Raw genomic sequence first — 13,360 nt, 5'->3', positions numbered from 1 at the left:
CCCAATCCTAAAGCATTACTTTCCAATAATCATATTTATTTTTTTAATTCAGAGACAAAATAATAATGGTTGGTGTAATACATTCTAGTTGTATTTTTTTTTTCTCTCAGAGTTGCATTTGGGAACTGCAATGGGTTGGCTGTGGTGGATTTTATACAGAAGACTGTACTGTTAAGCATGGGGACCATTGACCTGTATAGATCAAGTGACATATACCAACGACAACCACGGTCTCCTCGAAAAAACAAGCAGTTCATTGCAGGTAGGAGATAAAACAAGATGATTATGAACTTATTTAGTTCACCTGTTTTCTTTCCTTTAGAGTTTGTGTCTTCTGTGATGCTATTCAAATACATAGCAGTATAAAATCAGCATAATTTATAATGCCATGTAAGTAAAATTGGGCAGAAACATAGCGAGACTCTGAAAGGGTAAAGAAGGTGTTTAAACTTCAATTTGTTATTAATGTTAGGAAGCATCTCAATGTTCTTAAGTTGAATTCCCAAGAAATAACAAAATAAGATGCTATTGAATATAAAAATGCTAAGAAAATTAGTCTCTTCTGTTGAAAAAAACTACTTACAGTGGTTGTGTCAAATGGGATAATTTTCTTCTAATAAACTATAGCTTTAAAAATGTAACAATGTTATTTACCCATTATAATTTTTTAAATTAGCTCCATTTTTTAGCTGTCATTTTTTCTTGTTGGATGGTGACTTTCTTGGAGGTATTTTCACAAATGCAGTAAACGTTTATTAACATTTTACAATGCTATGAAAGATGATATTTTTCTTGAAGGACAGTTATAAAGGAAAATATATAAAGTTATTAAAATACAAGCCAAAATACTTTCTACATGTAATACCAAACTTTGATATGCCAAGTTATGCAAAGTTTTACTGAAATTTCAGTAAATATCCAAATAGTTGGCTTTGTAAACACTGCCAATATTTTGTATATTTTCTGTCCACTGACATAGTTTAGTTGGTAAAAAAAAAAATAAAAAACTGGTTGAGCTAAACGGTTTGCAGATAGACATGCATCTACAATATTACATATTACATTATACAGTTTCTAACATTTTCTGTATTTTTAAAATAATCAGTTGAATATTGACACTTTTACTAACTATACCAAGTGAAGACTGTTATAAAGTAAAAAAAAAAAAAGTACATGATTGTAGGTTTCACTTTTTAAACTGTAAGTGTGCCAAATTTAACATATGAAAGTGATAATAAGTGAAGTTTCCTTTGGGACTAATAAAAAATTACTTGATATACTGAAATTCTCTCTGTTAATCTTTCGTTTGTAAGCCTCAACCCTTTCCAAATTTATAGTCTAGACTCTTTTCAGGAGCACAAAAGTTCTCCTTCAGAATCTGGGTTTTGTTGTTAGGGATCTTATCTTTTAGCAATATTTTGGAGTGCTATAAATATAAAACTAGACAGGTTCTGCTTCTACCACTACTGGCTTTTCAAAGAAAGGCAAAATAGAGAAATTGTGCACGCATGTACTATGAGATTCCCTCATGACTGAGAAAGAGAAAGTTGATTTTTGAAAGTTCTTGTACTCTCGATAGATATTAGGGGAAAAGTAAGCACTGTTTGTCTGCTGAAACACTAATTCAATCAGAAAAACTGTGGATCTTAAGACAGTTTCTAAGTTACTTGCTGGAAGTACACTGTGGAATGACAAAGTGTGTATTTTGACAAGATAATTCAATTATTTAAATTTATTGAGCCTCAAAAATTATGATTAGAACTCAGAATTTTAATGATTCGAAAATTAGGAAAAACTGGGATGAAGTGAACGATGCTTGTATTTAGTTATATAATGAGTACTCACTTTGTTATTTTAAAAAAAACTAAAATCCCTAGGCTTTCTTGTTAATACTGAATATTAAAGACAACCATTTTTGTATTTATGACATAACATACAAATTATTTATAAGCTAAATAAGTTTACTATGTAAAATGCATGTAAGAGAAATGCCATTTATTTTTATAAGAGACTTGATTGAATAAAATTACTACAGCATACTCATCATTCATCTATCACCTCTTACTTTCTAATTAATTTATTTTTTTAATATCTCCTTTCTAATTTGATTACCTAAACTTGCTGCAATTTCTTCATCTTGGCTGTTCTAGATTCTGGTATGATATCACTTCCTTTCACTTTAGACTATTTTTCTCTCTTCCTTCTGCCTGCTGCTGATGCTGGTGTTCTGGCATGTTCCAAAGACAACTTTTGCATGCGTGGCCTGTCTAACTTTTATCCTGATTTAACGAAACGGATCCGTACTTCCTATCAGAGTAAGTTCTATAAAGGTTAGGCAAATAGCTTTTTTAAGTCATAATGCTTGAGTTAAATCCATACACTTGTGCTCAGTAATGTGTTTGTTAAAACACATTCAGCATGCATGCAAATTTTTGTTTTGTTATGGAAATGCAACCTGATAATTTTAATAAATATTATGTAAACACTTCAAATAGTTATTGCCAAATACCTATTTACCCATATTCATTGTTTCAGTGTTTCTTTCAAATCATGCATACCATGTATTGTTAGTCCAAGAAACATTGTCTTTTGTTTTGAGGAGGAATAGTCGTGGTGTCCTTTTAAATAATAAACCTGATAATCTAGTATCAATAATAATTGAATGGTTATTTTGGAAACTTTGTACCTTTGGTCATTTTATAAAATTATTGTAACCAGGGCCACGATATTTGCTTTTTCCGACGTAATTAGATTTCTTAGAGGTAGCCAAATATTTCCAATTTCTGATGCTTTTCATTCGAATAGAATATGCAGATAAACACTTCTATGTTTATTTTAGGAGCCAAACACTGAAATTGGGAAATTAAGATTGTAAATAAAAGTCAGTAATAGTAACTTTTACTGTGGTAGCAAATGCAAATCTGAAAATGGTGGAGTCAGATATTCTTAAAAATGGTGCAGAAAGAATGAAGAGTGAGAGTATGATTAGAGATACAGATAATATTAGTGATGTTATGGGTGAATATTTATTGGTATGAGAAGATGTGTATAATATGTTAATCTATGCTATGTTTGAGAAAGTTTGCTTAACAATATATATAAGATAATATCATGTTTGTATAAAATATACACATATGGATACACACACGTTTGTTGCTCTTATTCTGCATTTCTTCAGACCTCACCTCACCAGCTTGTAGATATTTAATAAAATTACATCACTTATAAAAATCTAAAACTTTGTGTTCCATTAACTAAAGGATGTCAGTACCATAGAAATCCTTAAACATTTCTGGGGCCCAGAGGTGACTTATTTCTGCTCATAACTATTCCCTAGATTTTACTGGAACACAGACAAACTCATTCATTTACATATTGTCTGTGGCTGCTTCCAAGTTACAATGGCAGAGTTGAGTAGTTATAACAGAAACCATATGGCCCATGAGACTAAATATTTACTGTCTTACTCCTCACATGAAAAATTTGCTGACCTCTCCGCTATACTATTCATTACCCATCCCCTGCCACCTAAAAGGGTCCAGCCAAAACTTTTCCTGAAAATAGTCTCTAAGAGGTTTAACATACATACTCAAAACTTCAGAATCCTAATCTAGCCTTCCCATGGTGGAATTCCCCCACTGTGTGTGTGTATATGTGAATGTATCCATCTATACAGAGGGAAGAAGTCTCTGGAACATGAGATTGTAAATTTTATCAATTTCTTTTAATGTATTTTATGGTATTTCTATAATAAACATGGTATTTATATAACAAACAATATGGTATTTATATAATAAACAATAATAAACAGCTTTTATAGTAAAAGAAATTGGATACTGAGGATAAGAAACAGGCAGTTAGTTAAACTATATGAAGTCTACAATATCAACCATGATATAAAGCTTAAATGTCATTTGCCTTAATTATTTCAATAATCTGATGTTGCCTTCAGAATTAAAAAAAAAAAGATTTTAAACATTCCTTCAGGATACTCTAAAATATAATTCCTATCTACATCTTCAAATGAATTTTCTACTACCTATAAAAACACTCCTTTTAAGTCAGTGTGTGGCTTTTACTACACTTATAAGTAAAACTCTCGGGAAGATTTCACTCCCTATAGTAAACCTTTCCTGCTACCATCAGAGTGCTTTACACCAATTCCTTAATTTAAAATGTCTACAGTGCCCATAGTGTACAGACTTGGACACAATAGAGTCTGAACCACTTAATTGGTACTTAGATTTGTTTGTATTTTTGTGCACACGCTCTACCTTTTTAAGTAGAGCACAAAGAGAACCTGAATACCATATGTAAATTTCTCATTAGCCTCTTACTCTTAGCACAACTATGAGCTCAGTAAGTCAATGATGATGGTAGTGGGATAGAGCCTGACAGGTGATGCTTTTCACTCACATGAACAACGGGAGACTTTTCAAATTTGGTAAATGAGAGTAGACGTGGCTTCTGTAGTTACTGGATTCACTGGAACTTATAAAAGAAATCATAGTTTCTGCTAAACAAAGAATTAAAGTGTCAAGACATAAGAAAAATAAAATCCTTAGAAGGCCATAAAGAGATGCTGCATGTCTTCCATGAAACTATGATTTGTGAATGAAATGAAATGTTTTGGAAAAAGCAGGAGACATAGGGTCAGAAGGTTTGTATCAAGTTCTTCCTTTCTCCTTATTGACTAGACATTACATTTATATCTTAAGCAAATCATTTAACTACTCTGAGTTTCTTTTTTCTCATAAAGTAAAATTATAATCCCTACTTATTTAGAGACTTTTGGAACTTTTCAAGATTAGTGTTTATAATAGCACTTCTATAAATATTAGACATTATTTTTCTATAATTATCATCATTGAAGATGAAACCCACACCACAGATTACATGACTTTTGCAGAATACAACCAATTTATGGAAGATTTAGGGCTAACATTCAGTCAGCTGCCTCATCACCTAGTGCTCTTTTTACTTGTGATAATGACAAATTTTGCTAGTTGAAAATTGCTAATATACCATTTGAACCAAAGGAGGTTTAAAAAGTATGCTCAGGGTAGAACATTGTCAGAAAATGTGCTTAGGCATCAATTTCTAGTTATGCAATAAAGGAATCCATTGGAAAGTTTCAATCCTATGTATAGATATTTTCTTTCTTTCATTGCATAGTTTTTTCAGAGTATGGGGAGTCATAACAGATCCTGGATACACAAATCAGAGCATAAAGAAAAATTGGAGAAAAGGGGGGAAGATAATAGAAGAGAATTAGAAAAGAGAGTCAAATATTTTTTAAAAAATGATTGGAGAAAGTCAAGAAAGGAGGAAGAGTAAAACAAATAAGAGGAATGTCTCAAGGAACAAATAAATGGGAAAAGTCCATTCATTTAAAGAATATTTATTAAGCATCATCTGTGTCAAATATTTTTTTGGTACTAGATATTTAATGAATGAAATAATTATGGTCTCTTCCCTCAATTTATAAGAGAAAACTACAAAGAAATTTCTAGCTATAAATTATAGTTGAAAAAAGATAACAGTGCTATAAAAGAAATAAAATGAGACATGGAAAAGTTGGACTGATTTTTGAATATGTTGTCAGTGAAGGCCTATCTGAGGAGGAAACATTTAAGTGAATCCTTACAAGAAGGAATAAGACAAAGCTTGGAACTTGCAGTTCTGAACAAGATAGAATAACAGGGACAAGGTTTAACATCCTTCTCCAAACACACAAATAGCTGTAATGAATGAAACTGTGGTTTTTAAGACATGGAACATCAGGCAATGAAAGCCAGTAATTTCTGGCAGATGAGAAACAAAAGAAGTGAACTCTATAACTGTACCTGTTTACTGCCCCGAGAGAATTTCTAGATTGCAGCAAAGGGAGGAGGAGGAAGCCCAAGAGGAAACCAGCTCACTATGTTGAGAAGATGGGGATGAGAAACCAGGGAAACCAAAGCAGCTTCAGCGCATAAAGAGAGGATCCCAGAGATCTACAGTTCCCTCCTTGAACAAAGTACCAGTCAATACATACATATGCTGTAGCTATCCAAGGACACGTAAAGAACCATCTGAAAGGATTAAAGGAAATGGTACCCAACATTCAAACAGTGGAAATAGTATCTATTTATTACCACCAGGCAGACTAGAAAAATATCAATGTAATTCATATCCACTTCTAATTAACGTTATACTGGGAATTCTAGCCAGTATAGTCAGGCAAGAAAAATAAAAGTTATCCAGAATGGAATATAAGTTAAATCATCTTTTTTCATAGACAACATGATCATCTATGAAGAAAATCTAATAAAGTCTACAAAAAAGCTACTAGAACTAATAAGTGAATTTAACAAAGTACAGGATGTAAGTACAAAAAAATCAATTTTATTTTTGTCAACCTGTAACACTTAGTCATAAACAACAGATGTGAAGGATTCATGCATTGAAAACCAGAAAACATTTCTGAAAGAAGTTAAAGACCTAAAAAAAATGAAGAATTACATGTATCAATATTATTAAGATAGCGGTTCTCTCCCAATTCATCTATAATTCAGTATAGTCCCAATAAATATCCTTCAGACTTTTTAATAGAAATTGACAAACTGATTCTAAAGCCCATATAGAAATGCAAAGGATTTAGAGTAGCCAAAGAATATTATTCTTTAAAAAGAATAATCTTGGAGAACCAACACCACCTAATCAAGACTTTTTTAAAAATTAGTGTTACAGCAGGGGAAGGAGAGAGTGGGATGGATTACAAAAGTAGCACTGATATATGCAACATGATATATATGTATACACTACCATGTGTGAAATAAATAGCTTGTGGGAAGTTGCTATATAACACAGGGAGCTCAGCCCAATGCTTTTGATGACCTAGAGGGGTGGGATGGGGTGTGGGGTGGGAGGGAGGTTCAAGAGAGAGAGGATATAGGTATACATATGGCTGATTCATGTTGTTGTATGGCAGAAACCAACACAACCATGTAAGGCAATTATCCTCCAATAAAAAATAAATTTAAAAATAAATAAAATTAGTATTATTGAGTCAGGTTGGTATTGATCCAAAGACAAATATGTCAGTGGAACTCAACAGAGACCTCACAAATACACCTAGACATATACAGAAAGCTGATCTTTTTACAAAGGTGCAAAGGCAGTTACATAGACGAGATCGGGTGCGTTTAGGGTGGTATGGCCTTAGATAGGCAGTTACATAGAGAAAGAATAATCTTTTCTGTTAATTGTATTTAAACAACTGAATATCCTTTCATTTAAAAAATTATTTTGATTCATACTTTGTACTGAATTTTAATGATTAATTTCCAGTGGTTAATAAACTTTGATATAAAACCTAAAACCATAAATCTAGGGAAAAAGGAGAAAATTTTGTGACCTTAGGCCAAAATGTTTTAGAGAATATACCAATGACATGCACCATAAAGGAACAAACACACAGATAAGTCAGATTTCTTCAAAAGTAAAAATTTTTGCCCTTTAAAAGACACTTTTGAGAATGAAAAGTTAAATCATATACTAGGAGAAAATATTTGCAAAGTGTATATCTGATGGTGTCTCAGACAGTAAAGCGTCTTGCTTACGATGCGGGAGACCTGGGTTCAATCCCTGGGTCGGGAAGATACTCTGGAGAAGGAAATGGCAACCCACTCCAGTACTCTTGCCTGGAAAATCCCATGGACGGAGGAGCCTGGAAGGCTACAGTCCATGGGGTCGCAAAGAGTCGGACACGACTGAGCGACTTCGCTTTCACTATCTGATTACGGACTTGTATCTAGAATTTATTTTTCACTTTCTCAAAACTCAATAATAAGCAAGCAAGCAACCCAATAAAAATGTGAGTCAAAGATTTGAATAAATAATTCACAAATTAAAATAGTGATTAAAAAATAAGCATATAAAAGATTCTGAACATTCATTGTTAAGAAAATCAAAACTACAATAAGATAATAATACATTATAGTGGCTAAAATTAAAAAGAATGATCATACCAAGAACTGGCAAGAATGCAAAGGAAATAGAAAACTACTGGTGTGAATGTACAATGGTATAAAACCATTTGGCAGGTTCTTAAAGATTTAAACATATGCTTAATATGACCTAGCCAGTTTATATACATGTAGTTATCATATTTACCCTCAATAAATGAAATCATGTATCCATACAAAGACATTCACAGCAACCAGAAGATTCAAACATCTTTAGTAGTCAAAAACTGAAATATCTAAACTCTCCATCAAAAGTTCAATGAATAGGCAAACCTCATATGTATGTTCAATAGTTTACTATGCAGCAGTAAAAAGTCATGCCCTTATTGATATGTGCTATACGATGGATGAACCTCAAAATAATTACATTGAGTAAGAGAAAACAGATAAAAAAGGGCATATTGTATGATTCCATTTATATAAAAAATCCTAGGAAATGAAAACTAATGCAGAATGACAGAAAGCAGATCCATAGTTGCCTGGGGATAGAGAAGGGGCTGAAGGGAGGGTTATAAAAGGACACAAAGAAATTCTTCGACATGATGGATACATTTATTATCTTGATTGTCAAGATTTATCAAATTAAATACTTTGTAAATAGGCCGATTAAACCTCAAAGAGTTATTTTTTTCAAAAAAAAGAGCTGGTCACATGAAAGGCAAGAGCAGTATGTTCCAGGCAGCGTGGAGAGCTTGTAAGAAGGTTCTAAAGTGGTTAAGGACTTTATCTTCTAGAAATAGAAAGAAGGTCGAGTCTGGGGATGTAGTGATTGACAGGAAAAGTGGGTTAAGATTTTGATGTCTAGATGAACAAGGACAAGATCATACAAATTTCTGAAGCAGTTATAAGAAATTCAGTTTTATTCTGAGCAAGGAAATGATAGGCTTGGACTTATATCTTAAAAATATTAAGCACACTGCTGAATGAAAAAAAAAAAAAAAAAAACCTGTGAGGGGAAAAAAGAATGAAAGCAAATATACTAGTTGGAGGGCCAATATTATACTCCAGGCAAGAAATGAAGGCAAAGGGTGTTGCAGTGTTGGAGGAAAACAGACAGGTGCAAGAATCATTAACACTTACAGAGCTACTAACTGTCATTTAATTTGGGGTATCAGAAAGTACAAAAAGAGATTATTTCCCAAATCTGGGCTTGAGCCAACGACTGTATCATGATATTATTTACAAAGATAAAGAGGCTAGGGTTAGTGCATGGCATGGTGGTAGGGACTAAAGAGTTCAATTTTAGACTTGCTAAACTTTGATATATCTGTTATGAAGTGAAGATGACAAGTGGACAGGTAAACAAATCAAATTTACATACATATACAAATTTAGTATGTAATAGTAGTTATGGAGGGAGTAGAAGAAGGGAAGTGAGGGTTTGTGAACAAGACAACAGGAATTACATTGAATTTCCAAAGGAAGAAGAGTAGCTGGCAGAGAAGACTTGCCAGAGAGAAGAGAAGAAATGAGACTATTGAAGAAGCCATGATAAAGGGGGATGTTTTACAACAACCCAAAACCTATGGGACACTGTAAAAGCAGTGCTAAGGGGAAGGTTCATAGCATTACAGGCTTACCTCAAGAAACAAGAAAAAAGTCAAATAAATAACCTAACTCTACACATAAAGCAATTAGAGAAGGAAGAAATGAAGAACCCCAGAGTTAGCAGAAGGAAAGATATCTTAAAAATTAGGGCAGAAATAAATGCAAAAGAAACTAAAGAGACCATAGCAAAAATCAACAAAGCTAAAAGCTGGTTTTTTGAAAAAATAAACAAAATTGACAAACCATTACCAAGACTCATTAAGAAACAAAGAGAGAAGAACCAAATTAACAAAATTAGAAATGAAAATGGAGAGATCACAACAGACAACACTGAAATACATAGGATCATAAGAGACTACTACCAGCAGCTCTATGCCAATAAAATGGACAACTTGGATGAAATGGACAAATTCTTAGAAAAGTATAACTTTCCAAAACTGAACCAGGAAGAAATAGATCTTAACAGACCCATCACAAGCAAGAAAATGGAAACTGTAATCAAAAATCTTCCAGCAAACAAAAGCCCAGGACCAGATGCCTTCACAGCTGAATTCTACCAAAAATTTAGAGAAGAGCTAACACCTATTTTACTCAAACTCTTCCAGAAAATTGCAGAAGAAGGTAAACTTCCAAACTCATTCTATGAGGCCACCATCACCCTAATTCCAAAACCAGACAAAGATGCCACAAAAAAAACTACAGGCCAATATCACTGATGAACATAGATGCAAAAATCCTTCACAAAATTCTAGCGAACAGAATCCAACAACATATTAAAAAAGATCATACACCATGACCAAGTGGGCTTTATCCCAGGAATGCAAGGATTCTTTAATATCCACAAATAAATCAATGTAATACACCACATTAACAAATTGAAAGATAAAAACCATATGATTATCTCAATAGATGCAGAGAAAGCCTTTGGCAAAATTCAACACTCATTTATGATTAAAACTCTCCAGAAAGCAGGAATAGAAGGAACATACCTCAACATAATAAAAGCTATATATGACAAACCCACAGCAAGCATCACCCTCAATGGTGAAAAATTGAAAGCATTTCCCCTAAAATCAGGAACAAGACAAGGGTTCCCACTCTCACCACTACTATTCAACATAGTGTTGGAAGTGTTGGCCACAGCAATCAGAGCAGAAAAAGAAGTAAAAGGAATCCAGATAGGAAAAGAAGAAGTGAAACTCTCGCTGTTTGCAGATGACATGATCCTCTACATAGAAAACCCTAAAGACTCTACCAGAAAATTACTAGAGCTAATCAATGAATATGTAAAGTTGCAGGATATAAAATTAACACACTGAAATCCCTTGCATTCCTATATACTAACAATGAGAAAACAGAAAGAGAAATTAAGGAAACAATACCATTCACCATTGCAACAAAAAGCATAAAATACTTAGGAGTATATCTACCTAAAGAAACAAAAGACCTATACATAGAAAACTATAAAACACTGATGAAAGAAATCAAAGAGGACACAAACAGATGGAGAAACATACACTGTTCATGGATTGGAAGAATCAATATTGTCAAAATGGCTATTCTACCCAAAGCAATCTATAGATTCAATGCAATCCCCATCAAGCTACCAACGGTATTTTTCACAGAACTAGAACAAATAATCTCACAATGTGTATGGAAATACAAAAAACCTCGAATAGCCAAAGTAATCTTGAGAAAGAAGAATGGAACTGGAGGAATCAACCTGCCTGACTTCAGGCTCTACTACAAAGCCACAGTCATCAAGACAGTATGGTACTGGCACAAAGACAGAAATATAGATCAATGGAACAAAATAGAAAGCCCAGAGATAAATCCACGAACCTATGGACACCTTATCTTCGACAAAGGAGGCAAGGATATACAATGGAAAAAAGACAAGCTCTTTAACAAGTGATGCTGGGAAAACTGGTCAACCACTTGTAAAAGAATGAAACTAGAACACTTTCTAACACCATACACAAAAATAAACTCAAAATGGATTAAAGATCTAAATGTAAGACCAGAAACTATAAAACTCCTAGAGGAGAATATAGGCAAAACACTCTCCGACATAAATCACAGCAAGATCCTCTATGACCCACCTCCCAGAATATTGGAAATAAAAGCAAAAATAAACAAATGGGACCTAATGAAACTTAAAAGCTTTTGCACAACAAAGGAAACTATAAGCAAGGTGAAAAGACAGCCCTCAGAATGGGAGAAAATAATAGCAAATGAAGAAACAGACAAAGGATTAATCTCAAAAATACACAAGGAACTCCTGAAGCTCAAATCCAGAAAAATAAATGACCCAATCAAAAAATGGGCCAAAGAACTAAACAGACATTTCTCCAAAGAAGACATACAGATGGCTAACAAACACATGAAAAGATGCTCAACATCACTCATTATCAGAGAAATGCAAATCAAAACCACAATGAGGTACCATTACACGCCAGTCAGAATGGCTGCTATCCAAAAGTCTACAAGCAATAAATGCTGGAGAGGGTGTGGAGAAAAGGGAACCCTCTTACACTGTTGGTGGGAATGCAAACTAGTACAGCCACTATGGAGAACAGTGTGGAGATTTCTTAAAAAACTGGAAATAGAACTGCCATATGACCCAGCAATCCCACTTCTGGGCATACACACCGAGGAAACCAGATCTGAAAGAGACACGTGCACCCCAATGTTCATCGCAGCACTGTTTATAATAGCCAGGACATGGAAGCAACCTAGATGCCCATCAGCAGATGAATGGATAAGGAAGCTGTGGTATATATACACCATGGAATATTACTCAGCCGTTAAAAAGAATTCATTTGAATCAGTTCTAATGAGATGGATGAAACTGGAGCCCATTATACAGAGTGAAGTAAGCCAGAAAGATAAAGAACATTACAGCATACTAACACATATATATGGAATTTAGAAAGATGGTAATGATAACCCTATATGCAAAACAGAAAAAGAGACACAGAAGTACAGAACAGACTTTTGAACTCTGTGGGAGAAGGTGAGGGTGGGATGTTTCGAAAGATCAGCATGTATATTATCTATGGTGAAACAGATCACCAGCCCAGGTTGGATGCATGAGACAAGTGCTCGGGCTTGGTGCACTGGGAAGACCCAGAGGAATCGGGTGGAGAGGGAGGTGGGAGGGGGGATCGGGATGGGGAATGCGTGTAACTCTATGGCTGATTCATATCAATGTATGACAAAACCCACTGAAATGTTGTGAAGTAATTAGCCTCCAACTAATAAAAAAATTTAAAAAAAAAATAAGATTAAAAAAAAAGTCAGTAATCAATTTACTTAAAAAACTGAAAAAAAATAAAATTAAATAAAATTTAAAAATACAGGGGGATGTTTTAAGAAGTGGTCAGCCACATCAAATGCTATAGTAGGGTTAAGTTCAGAAAAGTGATTAGTGGGTGTTGTGCTGTGAAGTTTATTAGTGACCCTTTACAAAGTAGTTTTGGAAAAGTATTGGGGTAGAAACCACAATTATTTTAGACTAAAGACTATTTTTGACTAAGTTCTAGTAGAAAAGCATTCAATATTTTAATATTATTTCATAATTATTATGTTAGTAAGTTTTTCAGAGATGGGTTTTATTCAATTTAGGATATATTTTTCTATTCCTCATTTTCTGAGGAATTTTATCATAAATAAGTACTAAATTATGAGTTTTTTGCATGTATTGAGGTAATTACATATTTTCTCCTCTGTTATGTTAATTGGATGTTTTGCATTGATTTTCAAATATTAAACATATTCTTGGTATAAATGCACCTCAGTTA

At 33.5% G+C, this 13,360-nt stretch overlaps 1 protein-coding gene across 11 annotated transcripts in view; it reads left to right on the top strand.

The window, feature by feature from the left end:
- Positions 1 to 13,360, top strand: part of STXBP5L (syntaxin binding protein 5L) — a 327,812-nt gene that overhangs the window by 227,634 nt on the left and 86,818 nt on the right. For 5 of the 11 annotated variants that reach the window (XM_043874853.1, XM_043874856.1, XM_043874854.1 and 2 more), the window contains 2 exons: positions 111 to 262; positions 2,151 to 2,315. In XM_043874853.1, the coding sequence (XP_043730788.1) occupies positions 111 to 262; positions 2,151 to 2,315 (317 nt within the window). The remainder of the gene's footprint in view (positions 1 to 110; positions 263 to 2,150; positions 2,316 to 13,360) is intronic. The other 6 variants (XM_043874859.1, XM_043874855.1, XM_043874860.1 and 3 more) reach the window with 3 other exon arrangements.

This window comes from Cervus elaphus, chromosome 19, assembly GCF_910594005.1.
Source record: "Cervus elaphus chromosome 19, mCerEla1.1, whole genome shotgun sequence".
NCBI lineage: Eukaryota > Metazoa > Chordata > Mammalia > Artiodactyla > Cervidae > Cervus > Cervus elaphus.
Note: the sequence above shows the minus strand (reverse complement) of the source record. Positions and strands in the feature narration are given on the sequence as shown.